A 20,541-nucleotide genomic window follows, 5' to 3' on the forward strand; every position below is an offset into this window, starting at 1 on the left:
CGGGAGCTGCGCCGGCCGGTTCGGCGCGGTGGGGGTGCGGGCCCCGAGGCGGCCTGTCCGCCCGCCCTGCTGTGCGCCTGAAGGAGCGCGGGCTGCGGGGAAGCGCCTCACCTCGGGCAGGGCGCCGGGAAGGCCGCGGGGGCACCTGCACATCACCAGGGGCCGTGCAGGGCCGGGTGGCTCTGGGCGGCTCTGGGCGGCTCTCAGACCTGGCAGCTGGTGCGCCTAGGCCCTAAAAGTAGCGCAGCTGATAAAAATGTTGCGGGTAATCTGTCCCTCTACGCAGTTTTTCAACAGTCGGCTTCTTCCAAGCTGAGAAATGGGGCGTGTGTCGGAAGGGGAGGGGAGGGCTCCTTTGGATTTCAGTTTGTGAGTAAAAACAAAGGATAAGATAATTTGCCGCTTAAAACGTGGAAGGGCACAAATGTGAACCTGAAGAACGTAAATGTGTGAGAGGTAGATGTATCTTCCTTGGTAACAGATGGATCCATTTAGAATTAAGACATTTTAGTTTTAAGTTAAATCCTAATAGTTATTCAAAGAATAATCCACTTTTTTTCTAGGAAATAGTTGCAAAAAAGCTTACAAAAGAAGGAATTAAAGTGGATCATTAAATCTAGGCTTAAAGTGTCTTTTTTTTTTTTTTTAACCAATGATGTATAGTACTGCAGTTTGTTTCTTATGGATAATTAGAACTTTTTTACAACAGAATAGTATGAAAAGCTGTTACTTAGTGGGCAGGCACAGTTATAGGAGAAACTAAGAGGGCTGTAATATCTTCCCTACCCCTATTTTTCCCTTTACGCAGCACGTCCTGTCATGTCAAACATACCCATTGTCACGTTGTGGTGACACTTGCTTCCTTTTTACCTCTTATGTCAGAGTTAATTACTGAACACATTGAAAACATGTAATTATCAAGTAAGGTTATGCTAGAGATGATGAACCTGGTCATCAGCTGATGCTAAATAAAAAGATATTTTACTAGGCATGATTTTGAAAGCATATGTCACCCCAGGTGAGTGGGATAATGTGAATTATGTCTCTGGTAGTATTTTTGAGATGTCTCTACTTTGGAGACAGTCAGGAAGACACATGATTGATGAGGTGCATCTTGTCACATAAACTCACAAAAGCAAGGAACTCCAGCAGTTTTGGGGGTGGAAACCTAAGAATGCTAGAACTCAAGAGTTAGAAAGTAGCTTCTCTGAATTGAATAACTTTGAGCATCACTTTTTTCATTTTTTGCTAATGAAGCAGGTACTTCTCAGTAGACTCACTAAATAGTAGGATTTACGTTAAAGCCAGAGACAGAACACTGTTTCCAGTATAACACTACAGAAAGACATTGTCTTCATAGTGACATCTCATATTGCTAGTTCTCATATGCAGTTAGTATAAAAATGCTCCTATTTTTTAAACATCCTCAAGGAACTGTATTAGGATGCTGTGGGACCACATGGAATGATCATGCCCTCCAGTTTTAAGGATCTCCTCAACCAAAGAATATATTTTTTCTAACCTAGATAATACAGTTACTCAGTTTAAAACCTTATGAACCCAAAGAAAAGAAAACCTCATTTGTTCTTTCACACTCTAATCCAAGAAGCTTCTCTCTATATATCATCCTGCTAACAAACAGACAAGTTACTTAAACAGCCTCTTGGCTAGAATCCCATCCTGGTGTAGAAACCCTGAGTGTGGGTGCAGCTTTCATTGCAGAAGCATATCTTTGCTTTTATACAGGCGAAGTTTCTAATACCTGTATTGGCATGCAACCATTTTAATGTTAGGTAAAAGGTCCCTTCTCCTCTCACTGTGTAACTTCTCTACATATTAATAGCTCTATTTCATACAGATAAATGGGTTACCATATTTTGAAGTGTACACAACGGAGAAAATAGTTAATTTGGTTGATTACTGCCTTTTTGGTTCAGACTAGCTATAACAGCATCTCATTTGAGAGGCTTGCACAATGCTAGTTGTGAGTTCTGATACCGTGCTGTGGGTGCTTACCTTCTAGGTAAAAAGAATAAAACTCAAACCAAAAGTTTTACAAATGGAAACAAAGAAATAAAAATGTCCAGGTGTAAATTTATCAAAATATAACCAAGTACTCATTTTGTTAGTACATCATCAGGGAGATGCTACCTGTTTATTCTGGAAGGAATTTCAGTATTAGCAAAGTTGTATCTGCAGCTTGATGTCAAGCAAATACCTGATCAGAAAAGACAGATAAAACTGCCAAGCAACAGTTTCAGTTCAATTGAAACAACCGAACAAATCCATCAACCTCCTGAAAGTGCAATCAAGGATGACCTCCATCTTTTATAGCTGTCTCTCCCCTGATGGATTCACTCTCTGAATAACAGCTACATAGAAACCGGCAAGTTTCTGAAAAGTTCTACCCTGCTCACAAGCAAATTCTTGGTTTTGTCTGAGTTACTTCAGTGAGCTGTCGGTAATGCTACAGAACTGTCAGCCAGATGGATGAGAGCTGACAGTCCCTAATGGGTTGAACAAAGAGGAGGTCTGGACTAATGTAATGCCATCACGCTGATAACACCGAAATCCGTATCTCCACATTCTTGTCACTTTTGGTTTCATGTACAAACTGAAAAAGCAGAGGAGACCCATTAAATTCCTCCAAGCTTGTTGAATGCAATATCAAAATCTATGAGCTTCATAGCTATTTACAGAGAATCATGTAGTCTGGGATACTAGTGGATACTCTGAAGTAGTGAGAGAGTTGTTTTTTCCCCTGAGGTAAGAAGGAGTTTACAAAAACATAGCAGAACTTATTTTTGTGCTGAATCCTTTTCACAGTCTGAACGCTAGCAAAACTTGCTATATACATTTTTTGCTTATAGTTCACCATTAGTAAGGCATTTTTATAAACTTTAGTTCATGTTTGAATATCTCAGTGCAATTTCTCTGAAAACTTCTCTTTCTATAAAGCTGATAACGCTTTGGCTCATATTTAAGCATTTTGCTTTTGAAAGTGTATGATCCTGTCATTGACAGTGATTTACTTCAATATGCTGGATGTGCAGCGGACCACAAGCAACAGCAGCCCACAGCCTGTTTTGTGTGTGATTCAGGCAGCGATATGCAGAGCTGATGACTTTCAGCAGACAGGCAGGGAGCAGCTTCAGCCACTGCCTCTAATTTTACTGTAGTCTTTGAGTCATTCGCCCAATATAGGTATACAGGTAACACCCATGGGCAATGCTGATCCACAAACGCTCAGGGGAAGCAAAGACACAGACCTGGCTGATACGAAGAATAAATAAGAATTAGATGTGCATCAGAATACACATACCTACATCCTTTTTTTTTTTTTTTTGAGCAACTTATTAGATGTGAGAAGAAATCAAAATGCCCACCCAAGCAAGCGGATCTATGAGAAAACAAACTGAAGGTAGATGGAAGAATTCAGCATAAAGGTACTGTGAAAGGTGACAGCCAGTTAACCCATTTATTGACCTCTCCTTCACAAGGAGCTTTACTATGATTAAACGTAGAATTAACAAAAATTGTGCCGTGTATTTCATTCAGTGCCGATTTTCCTTGTTTTTTTTTTTTTTAAAGAATGAATGTAGTGGCATGGAATCATTGTGCCATCTACTGGCTATTTGCAGTACTACACTAGAAACGTTTACTTGGTTTAACAAAAGAACATGGACAGAACAAGTCAGGATCGCAGCCTGGATTCAGTGACACTGTGTGCTGACCTGAATATAAGGTGCCCTGAGAGAGTCCTACTTCTGACTTGGGGCAGAAGGGTATGCAGGCCACCATCTTGCCTTGCTCCGGACTACCAGTCTGCTTCAAGAAGATTGCCCTTCAGTGCTCTGGTTATTATCTACATTCCGTCTCTGACAGACTGTTGCACGTATGAGCAGAAAATCTCCCAATCCCCTGTAAACTCAGTAGCTGTCAGAATCATCTCTGCATCTCCAATGCATCCACCCCCACAGCGTGGAGTCAGCACATACAATCGAAGACATTTCTGTCTTGTAGAGCTAATTTTCATCTACCCCCTTGTTTGCCTTTGCCTCAAGTTGGCCAGACAAACTTCATTGGAGATTACTGACATTCAGATGCCTTACCCAAAGTTTTGCTGGATGCCAAAAGGGATCCAACAGAAGCTAAGTCATGAAACAGGTTTCTCGTACCCTGACACTCTGCGTTAGCAATTCCCACGCTCCACAGCTTCGTGAAGAAACCTCTTTGCCTTTTCCTTAAGGATGTTACTGGGTGGGCGGGCACTGAAAGATCCAGTGTTCCGGTACTCAGGATTGTCCTACCTTCCTTTTCCAACAGCAATCTTGCTTGATACTTCTCTTTCAGGCTTACCTTGCCTTGATTTTCCACCCCCAGCTTCAGGACTTTTTTTGTTTTTGTTTTGGGTTTTTTTTGTTTGTCCCCACGCCACCCCCCCCGAATGAATTGTTTCCACCTTTCTGATAATACATGTCCAAAACCATGAAAAGGATACTACTATAGTACACCCTTAATAGCAGTTGGCAAATGCTGACATTGAGATTGCCAGATGATAGGCAGTTTTGTCTGGCTGCAATTGACTGAACTGATCTTTACTGAACTCAAATTTTGGGTTTTGGTGGAGAAAACTTAATTATTAGTTTAAGTGCAGGGAAAAGGAGCATAATTCTCCCACTGTAAGAGCTTCCAGCCCCCCTCTTGCACACAGAACAAATATGGGTGTAACATGATGGTAACCTGGAAGCTGGTTTTACAGTACTTTGACTGCAGTCTCCATCTGCTCCTGTTCACTGTAAAATTTGTCCCTATGTCTCTGTTAAGCAGCAACTGTGCATAAACAATGCAAACAGTGTGTTTAAGAACTACAGCATCCATTAAGCTGACTACGTCACAGCCACACAGAACAGTGCTACACATGGCCTCAGATTCCTGTGTTGTTGCCTGTACGGACACCACCTGTGATCACTCACGTAAGCCCAGAATGACACATCACTGTGGCACGTGGTTTCCAAAAATATAAGCAGTTTAAAATCCTTATCCCTTGGTATGCAGTCTAAATGCTGTGTTGCCTTTTACATCTGGATTCTACTTCCACAGTGCCACAAGGTGGCCTCCACATAATACAGCATTATCAATCCTTTACAGAATGACATACAAAAGTTGGGTTGGTTTTTTTTTTTTCTTTGCTGCAGTATTGTAAATAGACCACCACAAAACGTCATTCCTTCCTTTGTATTTCAAGCTCAAGAAGTTCGCATGATGTGTAAAATTGGTACACATCAACCGGGAGGTCAGAGCAATGCAAAGCGGCCGCAATCGCTCTGGTAAGACGTTCTACCAGAGAGAATCCTTTTCAGGAACGGAGTGACGCGTTCACAGTCAGAGCAGGTCTGCAAGTTGTCTGCCTTGCAGAGAGTCTGGGAAATCCTGTGTCCGACATGCAAAGGTCTGCTGTAATTCAGACAGCCTTAAGCAATTGCTTAAATTATGTGATGGTTGCTTCTGTGCTAGGAGAAGCTGAAGAAAAAGAAAGGTTAAAAGCAGCACAGAGCCTCCGTCCAGATGGAATTTTTGGCATTTCTGGCCTATCGTGAAACCTGATGCTGGTTTTCAAGGGAGTGATTGACCAAAGGCCACTAAAGAGCAATTTGCACAATTTCTAAGCCCATCTTTCCTTAATTTTTTTTTTTTTTGGAGGTCTGTATTTTACAAAATTTATAGTGGGACTTAAAAGTATAACAATACAATTGTAATTGGAGCAGCATTCTCTAGATTATAAACACTGTCTTTGGTGTATTAAATATGTTGTTACAAAAAATATTACAGTGTGAACTGTTGGCAAATTCAGATTCAAACTAAACACGAAAGTAGTAAAAGCTTTGCACTTGTATTATTTGACAAAGCAAAAGAAACAAAGCTGGGCCTTCAACTCATTCTCTTATTTGTAGAAAGTTACAGTGGCTCCAAATTCAGTTGGCTATTTCTTGGTCTCAGAAACGAAGAAATGTTTCTGCAGTGCTTTGGTTTTTTTCTGAAGCTTTAGCTACTCCTACTGCTTGTCATCTTCAGCAGTAGCTGTAGAAACTTACTTTTTTTTTTTTTTAAAGCCAAATACATTCTGGCTGGTTTTGAGAAGCTGAGAACTGTAACTCTCTTCGGCTTCGAGTTCCTCTGTACATACCTTTCTTGCACAAGACCGGCATTTGATTGATATATATAATATTACATGCCCATAGTTGATACCTGAGGGAGTTTACCAGCTGCTGCTGCTTTGAAATTCAACACTTAGAAGAATAACTGCTGATAGCTTTTTCCTATTGTTTGTTTCACTGTATTGGCCTGTGATTCTTGTGTAACTATTTTCAAGCTATTATTGAAATAAGCAACTTCTGTTCTTCTACCCTTAAATCTTTGCCTTGTTTATCTGAATAAAATAATTTGGAGGTGCATTACACCTCTGTTACACTGTAAGAAAGCTAAATATGAATCCTGGTTTTATGTTTAATATGCATTCCTATTGGTGTGGGCTTTTACACTGCATCATCAGACTGTGCGAGTAAAGACTTGCCTTGATGAGCCCACATTAGTACATCACAGGGAACTGCTCAAATGAACCACTGTGGTGAATCGCACATATTCTTTATCATTAATCAATGGCAAACAACCTAATTTTCTATGTGTTGTTGCATTGCTATTCAATGTGTTAAACAGCTTCCTTAAAGCAACGTGATTAGCAGCTTTACAGTAAGTAGTAGTATTTCCTGCTTGACTCAGATATATCTATGTCAACCTTAGACTAGAGGTTAAAAAAAGTCCTGTGGGAGCACCGTGATTCTTTCTATATCACATTCATACTTTTTCAGTGTGGGTTTTTTTTTTTTTTTTACTTTAATAGTTCAGCCTGAAGCAGGATTTGCCATTTCTCAGATCGGCATTGTGGGGTTAAATTAAGTAATTTTTTAGATTCATAATACAAACTTTATCATATAAAATCTTTCCAATTGCAGCATTAAGTCTTGTACTTGCTATCTAATTCATGGGTCTGGATGCCTACATATTTTTTTTCCTCCTTTATTTTCTGAGGTGGTTTGGTTTTTTTGTTGTTTTTTTATTTAATATTTCTCATATAACAGTTTAAGTTTTTTGAAAAAAATAGTAGCGTAAGTCACCTTCAGATGCCTCTTCTCCCCCTCTAGCTACTTGCTTTCATTATTTGTAAATATATTTGACAGCGAACTCCTCTGGGAAGCTCCATATGATGTCTGGTGAAATCCAGGGCCCGCTGGAAGCATTAGCTTTGCCACAGATAGCAGGAGTCCTGAATTTAATTTTGTATTCTGCTTTTAGAACTTTGATTTTAGGCAAATAAAACAAAAATGATCCACAGAAAAAATATTGCCAGATTTAATTTATGAGCTTTTACTGTCTCCTGCAAGCCTAAAGAATTCAGCAAAGTATCTTAAGTGTTGTTCACTCCAGGGGACAGAGACACTAGTGTCTCATTTAGAATTACTTTTTGCAAGGGTAAAGATGTGCTTTTAGATATTGACATGTCAAAATAAGAAGTATTGGAAAGGGGAAGCAAAATTAAATAACTGCCCAGGCTACTCTATTTGTGCAAGAGTTGGGAAATGAGGGGTGGTGAAGGGGGGAAGAAATAAAGTGCATAAACTCTTAACAAAAATAAATAACAACAAACTGAGGACTTGGGTAATACCTGTTTAGGAAAGAAAAAAAAAAAAAACAAAAAACCAAAAGACTAAACCAAACCACACAACAAACTAAATAAAACCCACCAACCCGCTCACCTCTGAAACTGATAATCTTATACATGATATCCCTTTCTCCTTAAAATAGCGTGACGCTTGATTAAAAAGCAACTGGACCTTTTAATGGCTATAGCGTAGGTATCTGGAACAGAAGCGTTCTTCAGCAAGGCCACGGAGAGCTGGAGCTCAGGTGGGCCACCAGCAAGTCCCGCTGCAGGCTTGTACATAGCCGATTATCTGGCTGAACAGTCTCTGCAGCTGACAAAACACGAGGAGATTAAGAAGTCTGAGCTGGTGCATTGAAAATGAGAAGATCCTCCTGGCACACAAGGCACACAGCAGCATCTTGACCCAGAAGACGCACATACGGGAAAGAAGAACAGGTACTTTTATAACTGAATCATGGACACAACTTCAGATACGCGTTTGGAACATCTTCTAAGGGAAGTTCTGGTAGGAAAGAATCCTACAGCGGAGTTCAGCAAAAGGGTCTCCTACTTTCTTAGCAGAGGTGGTGCTGTGTCTGAAGCTCATACGGAGCAGCAGACCAGGGAGCAGTGCTGCAGCCATGCCAGACACACGTCACAACTCTGCCTACCTGACTGCTGGTGGTGCCATGAGGAGAAAAAGCAATATATCATGAGACGGAATCTGTGATTGAGGCTGGGTTCAAATACTCCCTAAAGCCGTAATTACTCCTCATATTCCTTTTATCTCTCCGTTGGATGCAAGAGCAAAAGGTAGGGCTTGCTGGAGCCATCCGACTGAAATTAGTTCTTCCTCTCACTCAAGTTTCTCTCATTGTTGAGGAAGTAAAATTCAATTATACTGCTGCACCATAAAAAGTGCAATGCTCCTAAACACCTGTGAAGATACTATTTCAGACCCCTAAAAATCAGTTCAAGTTCTGAATATGTTTCCTGGCTGAAATACAACTTCAAATAAATGCCTGAAAAATCTGACAGTTATGCTGAACACCAGGGAACTCGCAGGTAGCAGTATCTTGGAGATACACCTCAGAGCTAACGGACAGAACCTGCTCTGTAAGTTAGGAAAAATAGCATAAGGATAATGATAATCAAATACTACAGAGGAACCACAGGCCAACCCATTTTGTCAGAAAAAAGTGTTAATGAGGATACCAAGAACTGTGGACAAACAGCCTTCTCAATACAGAAGCCTATTATGATCAGGGTTTAATTTGGTGAGTTTATGGAGAAAGAAAGAAGGTCTTGCAGTCCCTTTCACATAACCAGAATTCTTGGTATGAGAACTCTTTCATCCAAACCAGACTCAAGTGAGTCACCAGAGGCTAAATTCTCATTTTCCAGAGCTCACAGAGAATGATTAAATGAGGAAGCACATCTCAGAAGCATGTACACCAAAGCCTGCCTACAGAAATGCTAAAATACGCCTCCCTGGTCCCCAAGGTGAAGGCTGCTGTTAGCAAGCTGCCAGTTGTGAAGACAGCTCCAAGGGCGTTCTACTATTTACAACCCTTCAGAGTCAGGTGGCTGAGGTCATGTACCAAATATTCAAACAACTTCGAAAGTAAACTGCTAAAACACAATGCATTAATCCTAAAAATCCATAGTATCAGAGAGGCATTCTTATCTACCCTTTTTAGTGAAAAATGGGTGGCAGCATTTGTTGTCATCTTGCCACAGCACTCCTTTATGCTGGAGACAAATGAATTCTAGTTTTTTGGTTTGAGTGGGGCTTGGGGATTTTTTTGGTTTGGTTCCTTTTGGGGGGGTGGGGGTGTTGTTTGTTTTTAGCTTTAGTAGCAAGCTTCTCTGCTCAGCTGGGAAGCAACTAATACTGCTTTTCAAATCAACAGTCACAAGATGTAAAGGGATTTTTTCCATCTGTACACGCCACCAATGGAAGCATAAATGCACTGAAGTGCTGAAGGAAGTGTAAAAATGGTACTTCTGCACAGCATTGTGTGAACAAGGCTAGTAACCATGTCCTCACTCTATCCAACTCCCTGATTATTTTCTGTGGGGTCAGAAAACCACCCCAAAAGGCATAAGCTTGCAAAAATGAGAATTCAAGGAGACACCAACAAATTTAAAGACCTGTACTCAGAGGGGGAGGCCAGATGGGTGAAGAATTAAAAAAAAAAAAACAACCCCCCACCGCCAAACAACAACCACCCAAACCCAATAAACCACCCACCTCTAAGCAGCCCCAGTTCTAAATGCTCGTAACAGTGGGTACTTTCAATTAATACTTGGTAGAATATTTATGTTTAAAAACCATTTACGTACATACACACAAATGCTCCAAATACAGCACCTTCATCTTAAACCTGGTAACTGAAATAGCCCCTGAATGTGCATCATTCAGCTCCTCTAGTGTTAATGTAAGGGGTCAACAAGTGGTAGCATCCACAGTTGCACGTTACTCAGAGTTATAAGCCTCTAAGTTTTCACAGTTCGAGGACACTAAGCTAATAATTTTGTTTGCAGCGAGAAGCTGGAAGACTTGAGATACAAGACATCACTTGGGAAACCAGGTGTGCCAAATATGAAGGCATTTTATTCTCACTTGGATAAGTGAGAAGGTTGATGCGGAGCTGGGAACTCAGCCAAGCAGATGTGCTCCAACATGTCAGAGGGGTGGAAAAGCAGCAACTGGGAGTAAACGTGACTGTTCCGCAAGCACAAAGTCTCCAGCTTTCCTTTGCAAAGGGCCTCACGGTTGTGGAATTAGGCACGCAGGACTGGAATGACTTCTTGCATCATCAAACCGGAATCTCCAATTATCACAGGCACCCTTCTCAGGTGGTGGGAATTGTTGGACTGTATCTAAAAGGAAAACTCCCCCTTACCTAGTTTTAATTTTATAAAAGTCAACTCCCTACACCAACAGACAACTAGGGAGGCACTCATCAGCCACAGCCCTGATGAGAGTTTGCCTATGTTCAAGCCCTCAACTCTTTTTGACTGATGCCACCACTCAGAGGGCAGTATATATTTTTAGAGGGACCCCTTGCAGCACTACCTCATCATCCAAATAGCAGGACGTTTCAGAATCTAAATCTTCAGAATTCCCTCTCTCCTCTCTCTAGTGGAAAGCACCTTAACTGTAGCATCTTTCAAAAAAAGAAGTAAATCCAGAGTTTTACTTATAGTACCAAAAGGTTCTTCCTAAGAAAATTTCTTTTGGAAGACATCTGCTCTGGTGGGCAGGGTTCACTTCGCAGACAGCTACCCAGCTTATTCTTATGCTAATACTGACTGTTGGCATAGCATTACTCCAGAATTAATGCTTCTATTGATCATCACTCATTTTGGTTGATTAGAAGAAGTATTAAAAAAAGTTATCAAGCTTTTTAGACTTCTCAGAACACAAGGCAGAGAACAGAACCTACCAGTTATTCTTTAGTCCTGCTTTGCTTTACTACTTCACTAATAATAGCCAGAACCTTACAGTGTTGAAAATAGTTTTACCACTACTTGTACAATGATGGTTAATTATATTTTTATAATTTTATTTACTTTTTTCTACAGCTGGAACATGGGCTGGCACAGTCATCCAAAAATCAACTAATGCAGCAAGGGTTTATTTTCCTTCTCAGACAGAAACTTAATGCTATTTTAAACAAATACACATCAGTGTTTATGCTTTTCAGCTTCAAGACAAAGTACTGTTAGCAGACATAGAAAGAAAGAAAGTAGAGATTTCTGCTCTCCAAACCAAGCACATAAACAGTTCCTTTCTGTATTCATTGTAGCAGTTTAATCAGCATGGAAATAGCCTTTTTGGTTTCTTACAGCCAAGAGGTCTTAAAACTTCAACTACCCAATAATCCATCATTTCACTTTTATCTAGACTAAGTAGGTAATAGCACAGCTGATTCAAATGCGGTAAGACAACAGGACAGTACTGAAATATGCACTCTCCTAACAGCTGGCTGTATCTGTGGAAATTCTCCATTTAGCACACAGGCTTCTTGGCTGTGGCAATCCTCTGAGAGTGTCTCTACAAATCATTTAACTCTTGCAGAAAAGAACTGTGTCTCGTGCAGAGGAGAGGTGCAATGAAAGCCTGTCGTCACAAATGACAGGCTATTTTTCTCAAGCTGGAATACTTATTGTATCGACTACGTCTTTCAATCCATGGAATACCTGAAACAAGAGTGTAAGTGACAACTTCAAGATCCAAACATAATTCAGACTTTTTGAAAGTGAAGCACAGTAGATTAAATACAACTTGAAAAAGACCCATCAACCTAAATTACAAGAGCTATTTGAAACTGTCTGCAGGTCACTAAAGTATGATGCTAGGGTGTGTAGGTATTCCAAAACTTACACCCACAAGAGCAGGCAAGTCTTGGAATGGAACATTATCTTAATATTTAGATTTGGTTTAGTTGTTTTACAATACATAGTGCTTACCTAAGGAGAAAAAAAAAAAATCAAGAAAGTGGTTGCAATCTCAGTAAAATCCCCTAGTTCTGTTTATTTCAAGCCTATGCACATAGAAAACAGCCTCCTTCCCAAATTCACAGAACACAGACACTATCATTCACAGACGTGCATTAAAGCAAGTCACAAGCATATCTGTAAAAGCATTTCTATCACATCTTGGCAGCTATCACTTTCCAAAGGGAATTCAAATGGCCTTAAGCACTGAAATTAAGTAATAAGAAAAAAAAAAGTGGAAACCATGAACAGGCATCCTTGTATTTTGTTACAGCAAAGTAGAGATTTTTGAGACCCCAGTAATTAGTTGTTCATCTACACTATAGAGCTCCAAGCAATGACTCACTGAATTGAAGCAGTCATCTGTATGAATGAGAAAGAACTATGAACTACATTCAACCTGACAGTAGATCTCATTTTATAGCAATATGATCAGCAGCTACAATCTACATAAAGAGATATACTACAAGACTCTAGTCAGTATGGGAACAAAAATATTCTAGGTCTGCAAGAGCTGAAGTCTTGAGTGATTATTGCTATTCTATCCCATTAACAGACAGCAGGTTAGTATTAAGAGTCCAACTTAGTACTCAATTAAAAAAAAAATACTGCAGCTATTGTTTAGAGTGAAAACACTTTATTTTTTTTTTCAACCAAGTTCAAACTCAAACTTGCAGCCATGACTGCCAACTTCAATTAATAAGTATTAACAAAATTTTTGTGAAAAATTTTAAAGAGGGCAAATTTTCACAATTGCTTCAAAATGAAGTGTTAAGTAGCTAGCCCTGTGTTTTATCTAGAATTTTCATCCTCCCCTCCGTGCTTCTAATTAAATATACTGTGAGTATCTATTAACTTGAAAAGGAAGCAATAACATCATTAAGTGCTGAAGAATGAATGCCGGGGTGGGTAGGGGGAAAACAAATACTTGCATTTGGTCTTATTCTAAGACAGCAAACAAGCCATTTAAGTAATATGGAACAAAGTAAATTGTTTAATCAAGTATAATATAAGCACTAACAACACAAGCATGCTCAATCCATTCTCTCAGTGAATCTTTATCTGTAGCCTACAATGATTACTGTGTGTAGGAAGGCAGACTGAAGACAAAACTTGAACTACGCTGTCTGGCTTTTACCAAGGCTATTAAAAACAGCTTCATTTTTTTTCCCCTCCTCTAATGCAGCATCAGTTCAATATAAATTTCCTCACACAAGAACCAACTGCTTTCATAAACTAAAGAATTTGCATTGTGCAAAAGCTGGAAAAACTTCACACCAGTAGCATGATTTGCATGGTTTTGTATTCTGAAATAGTTGACTATGAACCACCTGTTTCCCTTTGTACCAGAAAACCGGGCACAAAATATAGCTGCAAACCTCCACACTAAGACAGACATTCAGTATTCTGTAAAACTGGAAGATTTGGCACAATGAACTGGCAAATAGAACTACTTATTAGTTCAAAATGTAAGCTTTGCATAAGGTACTTCTGAGTTTCTACATACAAAAGTGCCCACCCGTTCAAGAAAAAGGAAAAAAAAAAACACAAACCCAAAACACACCACAAATCAGTACTGTACCATCTGTCTTCAAAAATTTTCTCTCTCCAAAGCAAAATGCATGAGGACCTGTAACTCCAAACTTGCCTACTTCAGATACCAGAAAACAAGAAATACAGCCTGCTTTAAGACCCATATGGTATAATGCAGTGGGGCTGATGTCACTCAACACAGGGCATGAGACCTCTTTTTGTCCTTTCCTATTCTCCCATCCCTCCTGCACCCCAAGTGTTAAAACTGCAGCCTCTGATAACAATAAGGCAGCCTACAGAAAGAGAAGTATCATTTCAATTCTATCTCACTGCAGAAGATAAGCTCCCAGAGGGCTGGTGTGATTTTTATTTATTTATTTAATACCAGTAACAGTTTGTAGGCTCTATTAAGTAGCCTGGAACTGCCATACCTGTGATACAAGGGTGTTCCACTGCTGAGTACTCTCTACTACAAAACAAGTGTGACCCCTTCAAAATGGTGTTACGCATAATGATTAAGACATGCTAACTTCTTTGTACCCAGCTAATTAACGGGGTAGCTTTTTCCATCTCCACTCTTCAGCAAGCTATCAGCAATACCTAAACTTTGATTCTTATGTTAACAGAATACGGGTGGTTTTTTAGCTCTACAGAAATGGCAGTTTGCCAAAAACTGAAATTGTTTAGGGGTTGGGTAAATCCTAATTCAGGCTTCAAATAAAACCCTTTCAGCAAAACAGCCTCAAGTACTCTCGGGGAACACTGAGGCAAAAGACATACTGTTTTTCAAAGACATTAATTTCATATCAAGTGGTATAACATGAAGAACAGCTTTGCGAGTCATCCTTCATCCTCAAGTACATACATGCTTCTGCATCACAAAAACATACAGGATAAAGGATTAATTCTGCCTGGATATTTTGACAAATCCTAGAAACAGCATTTTCAGAAAGTATCACATAAAGAGTAGCATTTATGCACATGATTTTTCATAAAGCTAATTCTTAGATTCACCAAGACAACTACATGGATTTAATAGGAGTTACAGATCTATTAAGACATTTTACTCGTGTCGCCTTTGAGCGGGTATCATACATATACATTTTATCACAGCAAAACTGATTCCTACCCATTTGAGAACTGAAGAGCATACAACAAGCTGAGCCCGAATATCAACATGACTAGTTTAAATGAGATCTTTAAGATCATAACAGAAAAATAATTTCATAATGGAGACCAGAATCCTGTTCTTACAGTCGAGCAGCTGCCTAAAAGCCAGTAAAACCTCATTTAAAATAAGGCACAGATAGTAATGACTTCATGTTTAATACTGTATTATTGATGCTGTCAAAATGCAACCTTTGGCAGTTAAAAATAATGCATTATTTTATTAGATATTCCTCAATAATGATCCTCAAGTCAATCTTACCTTGCCACTAGAACAAAAGCACCATCCACAGTTATGATTTGGTAGATCCATGGCCACATGCAGAATTCATTATAAGCCCATGTATTTACATCTACAGTCAAGCTAGATTTTTGAATACTAAAGTATTTCACTTTAACCAATTACATCGATTACTTCTTACTATCAGAAATAAATGGCCATGAGTTACTTCGTTTTGTCTATTAAAAAAAACAGGAGAAAATAAGATCAGAGTTTCCATCACCTTTACAGTATTCTCCTTGAGGAGTAATTTAAGAGCTTCAGCAATTGCTACCCAAATTAAAAATGTAAAAGTAACGTAATGACTAGCGTTAAGTGCTCGACAGAACAGTAAAGTAATAAAAGAACGTCATCATACTGCAATTCCTTTACATTTTTAATTGACAACAAGAACATTTGAAAAGTATTAAGTTCCATGTCAAACTCTTCAGTGTGAAATATCTCTAATTGTACATAACAATTCTAGCAAAAAGAATTTGGCTGTGTGCCTATCTCGAGATTGTCCCACAGAGTTCTCAGTGTTGGGATGCCCCAGAAACTCTTCCCTGTAGCTGACTGCCCTGGGAAGCGCAAAACCTTTGGTGGTTTAAAGAATAGTCAAATAACCAAAAGCACCAAGTACTGATGACAGATTTCTAGCTAGACTTCAGAAGTCAGCAATAATGATCTGTAAATTAAATACAAAATGAAGCAACAGGAGGCCTAAAGCTGTTGACCACTACAAGAGTTTAAAATTCATTTATTTTATCTGTAAAGCAAAAACCGCTTGGGGCTAATCAGAAGACTTTTCTCCTGCATGTCAATAAAAGTGCATATGCTTAATGCTAGGTACGAAAATAACCCTTGTAAGTACTTAGAATTTTTTTAAGGAAGTAGACTATTTGGTAATACATGCTGTGCATACATTTAAGTGAACAGCTGGCACTTTTATAAGTTTTAATTGGAAAAGCATGCTTCCTAATCACAAAATAAAAAAAAAAAGGCAATAGCGAGCTTAAAATCAAAACTACCTCAGAGCTATTAAGCCATAACTTTTAAATTAAAATAGTACAGGATAGCAACAGGACAGTGAAAGAATTTATAGCTGTATTTTCAATGCTATTGTTGGTATGAATTTGCCATCACTGATCAGGCTAGAACTTGATTATTTCTGCAAAAGCTCTTTGTCAGTTTCTAAAAGGAGGTAGTACAAAAAGGGTGCGATTTGAATAACATGGCCTCATCTGGCTGTAAACATTTCAAACAATAGACATAAATATCTATGATAAAAAGTACTGTGGAAGAGATTATTATAGAAATTGTTTTTACGAACTTGAAAAGAAAAAACAGTAGATACATTTAATATATTTACTTATTTGCATGTAGTTTAAATGATACAGAACAAGATTACTGTGTTAGAAATCCACATACAATATAAAAACATTTGTTAGACGTAAATTCACCATTCTGCTGACATTTGCAATAACTGTTTATCCAAGCTTAACTTCAGGTATTTTAATATTTTTCATACATGAATTTTTGTATATGTGCAATGTTTCATTAACTACACAATGTGAAACCCTGACTTTTGTAGTTTTTCATCACAATCTGAACATAAGAGCTATTTGCATCTTAACACATTGGCTTTTTGAAACACTAGTAATTAAGGCATCTTTGCTGTATAGTGCAAACAAAAACTGTCTTTAATAATTTGATTAAAACATAGAAGTAATTGAATATTCCAAAGTTTTTTTTTAACGCAATTGGAAGATAGTTGTGCATTTTGAAGTTCTCTTGTGAAAGAAACATTTAAAACCTCTTAATGCCAATTGCTTTTGTTGGTTCCTTATAAACTGGTTCTGCTGTCTTGTCTTCACGACAGTATAATTCATCATCTTCTTTTATGTGATGTTGTAGTAAAATACAGTAGCACTTAAATGAATACCTAGTAACTGAGTGAATCCCAAATGCAGCAAAGGCATACAGTTTTCATAGTGCACTTTCACCTCACTGAAGTAAAAGTTGCTCCTATTAGACATTTTTCCACTTCAATGTGAAGTAGATTGTTAAGATTTTATTAGTGGTTTCATTAAACAGCTTGACAGTTCAGTTGTCTTCTGCCAGTATTTCTCAAAAGGCTTTCAGGTATGTATTTCAGGGATACTTTAGGGGATTGTTTCACCACATAAGCACACACAGCTTCCCAATCATGTCAGTGTAGCTGTAATAAATAAGCATTTACATCCTAGAAGGGAGAAAAAGGAGAAAGTGTTTGTCACATTACTTATATCTGTAATACCAACTGTGTATCTGAGGCAGGGCAACCAATCAGAAGCATAAGACAAGAATAATTATGTTTAGGCCAAGTTTCAGAAGAAGTTATCTTCAAGATTCCTTTCAACTAATGCTTTCAATGGCATTTCTTTATGTCCTAAAGAGCCTGCAAGAACAGTGGGACTAGCTTCCAAAGCGATCAATTTGGTCCATTTTTCCTCAGCTCCCTGCATGCGCAGGGAAAAAAAAAATAATATAATGAGATAATGTATTTGAAACATGTTTATTAAGAGTGATATTCCTTCATCCCATCCCTCCAACATTCTTGTACTACTCCTTTTGCTTCTGACTTGTTCAGGTGGCCTTGGTCACGATCTATCCTGATGCACATTAAGGAGCAGGCAAATGGACAGAAAGGGAACCCGAATCCTAGAGAAACAAGCTGACACTGGCTGTAACCGCTATGTTGATCTACCAGAAGAACTAGGCAGTCTATATTACAACCTTCTATTGCTCTACCAGTTGGGAGTTAGAACTCAGTTTTTCTGCATCCCTGCTGACTGAAACTCCACAAGAAGTTTGTAATTATCCTTGTAGACACATCAAAATTGATGTGAGAGGTGCACAGCAATCCCAGAACAAGAAATAACTTATTTGTTTGATACATCAAAGTGACAAATTCTGCAGCCATGGAATTATAGATTCCACAAAGCTCCTTCAGATACAAGCAAAACATGCAATCTCCAAGTTCTTTTCAGGTTCACTCAAATCCTGCACGTAACCAAGTGTCTGCTTTACATCCTTTTTCGCTGTCTACCTTCATCAGGTCGCACCACGAGGAAAGGTTTCTTACTCAGTGCAACTCTTGGTGCCCAACCTCAAAAAGCCATGTTTATATGTAGCACGTTTATAGCAGTTACCAGACACCCTCATTGTATTACTGACACCACAATGTACCAAGAAAGGCAAACCAGGGATTCACTTCAGATGGAGATGCTCTTCTGCTCTTCAGAAACTCATAATTTTCTAAGCATTAGGCCAGCAATAAGCTTTAGAATTTAGTATGTTGCCCCAGCCACCCAATGTGCAAATGCGAACAACGTTGTTGGGCTAAGATTCTCCATGCTGCATTACACTTACAACAATGGGTACATCAGATTTCAGAGAAAACATCTGTCCCTTTCACTGTCTACCTATTTAACTGGGCCCCTTTTTTACATCAATTTGAAGGCTTATTACTAGTAGCTATTTTATTATTAAGGACATGCTTTCTCTGTAAAGAAACAAAAAAGGATAAAAAAATTTCATTGTTAGCATTCTAAACCATAGTACTGTTGGCATAGGGAATACGCTGCAGACTTCTGTAAAAATTGTGCAATATACTGGAGCATTAGCAGAAATAAAATAAAGGTGTTTCTATCCATTGATAGTTTATAGTAAATAACATCAAATGAGAGGAATCAAGTGATAGAGCTATGTCCATTACTAAACACAGCTGGAACTGGATTACCTTAGCTATATTACCAGTATATCCTGGAACCAGAATAAGACGATTCTCCTGTTCCCATAATCCACTTAATTGTTGTTTTAAAATATGAATATTTCTGAAAAAGAATGAACACTTTATAAACATATATACTGAATTTCAGTAGATATTTTGACTGAAACACTTGATTAATACTGCGTATAAAGTTAGACTATATGATATATTGCCACAGTATCAGAAAAATTTTGATCCAACTTCTACAGCATTTGTATAACCCGATATGACTATGTTCTACATTTATTAAAACTCCAGTAAAAAAACCCAAAACCAAACCCAAGACAATACTTAAAGTAAGTTTCCAAAGACCACCTGTGGCTTAAGAACAAGAGAATTTCTTTTAAGTACTTTTAAGCTTTTACTTTTAAATTACATATTTTTTATCTTGTAGATAAGGTGTGCTCCTACTGATCAAAGTTAAAACAGATTTTGAGATGGAATAAGCTATAGAAATACATTTAAATATTTCCCAATATTATACTCACCCATCCTCTGCCTTTTCTTTATGTGCAGATAGTTCTGACCACCATCTTTTAATGACAGCTTGAAGCCAGTTTAAACCAACTATCACATACCTGTAACAACATATTTTACACGTTATGCTTTTTTTCCCCCCCCTCCAATATCTACAGGTCAGCTAAAGTGGTGAGCAGCTTAGAAAGCAACACATTTTCTATTCTGGAAGAAAAAAATCTAGGCAAATAGACAAGTGTAAATACTTGCCTATGCTTTCAACTTATTTTGCCTGAAAACTTTGGCTTGATTTCATGTTATAAAGCATATTAAAACTTTGGTGCTATTCTGTTTTACCGTTTAGGAAAAATAAATCTGCATAAGGGCAGTGTCCTTCCCCAGTCCTTAACCTTGCAGAAAAGAGTTCTTGCACCACTGGTTTGTTAAAGGAGAAAGGTTCACAGGAAAGCCCCCCTTCAGGTAGGTGTTCCCTGAGAAAGGCAAGGTTGGGAGAAGGGGCAGAGGGAACAAGAGTCAGAGTCACCAGTAATTTCTAGGGCACTGCATAGCCAGGAAGTAATAGCGTCTCAAACACCCAAACCCGATACTTACTCTTCATATTTGCTGTTAAGCAGCGATTTCACTAAAGGCAAAAGATCTACACAGCAGCCAACTGAAATATATGGTTTTTCTTCCTGTAAACTTAAAAAAACAAGGTGTTTCAGAAGTGTTTGAACTTCAACATGGGTATAGCAAATTCTTATCCCCCACTTCTTTTTGTCTGTACCTGTTTGTAAGCACAGGAAGGCAGTCTACTACTACTCCAAGATCCTGTATCCTAGAACAATTAAGAATAAAGTCAGAACTGTTACTAGTAGAGCATAGGTTGAAGTATATGCTTCCACTATGATTTAAAGAATAAGCATTACAAAGTTACAACACGTAAGGAACCCCTAAGATACACAGCATATTTGGGGTTGCTAGCACTTTAAGAATATAAAAGAAGAGACACTCAGTTTACCTCACTAAGTAGGCTACCAGTTCACTTATACTTCTCCTTCTCCAAAAGGTTAAAGCTACATTCAGCCTCAGATTCCTGCTGAA

General features: G+C 38.6%; 2 protein-coding genes across 2 annotated transcripts in view; both read right to left on the reverse strand.

Moving 5' to 3' along the window:
* EMC7 (ER membrane protein complex subunit 7) overlaps positions 1 to 8,002 on the reverse strand; it is a 17,005-nt gene extending 9,003 nt beyond the window's left edge. The window contains exon 1 of the mRNA XM_009885552.1: positions 7,893 to 8,002. Coding sequence (XP_009883854.1) covers positions 7,893 to 8,002 — 110 coding nt within the window. The remainder of the gene's footprint in view (positions 1 to 7,892) is intronic.
* An 8,880-nt stretch (positions 8,003 to 16,882) lies between these two features.
* The window catches only part of KATNBL1 (katanin p80 subunit B-like 1), a 7,204-nt gene continuing 3,545 nt past the window's right edge, over positions 16,883 to 20,541 (reverse strand). The window contains 6 exon segments of the mRNA XM_009885548.1: positions 16,883 to 17,412; positions 18,952 to 19,045; positions 19,470 to 19,559; positions 20,050 to 20,139; positions 20,225 to 20,275; positions 20,459 to 20,541. Of these exon segments, the coding sequence (XP_009883850.1) occupies positions 17,380 to 17,412; positions 18,952 to 19,045; positions 19,470 to 19,559; positions 20,050 to 20,139; positions 20,225 to 20,275; positions 20,459 to 20,541 (441 nt within the window). The 3' untranslated portion in view covers positions 16,883 to 17,379.

Source organism: Charadrius vociferus, unplaced genomic scaffold (assembly GCF_000708025.1).
Source record: "Charadrius vociferus isolate BGI_N301 unplaced genomic scaffold, ASM70802v2 scaffold755, whole genome shotgun sequence".
In the NCBI taxonomy this organism is placed as follows: domain Eukaryota; kingdom Metazoa; phylum Chordata; class Aves; order Charadriiformes; family Charadriidae; genus Charadrius; species Charadrius vociferus.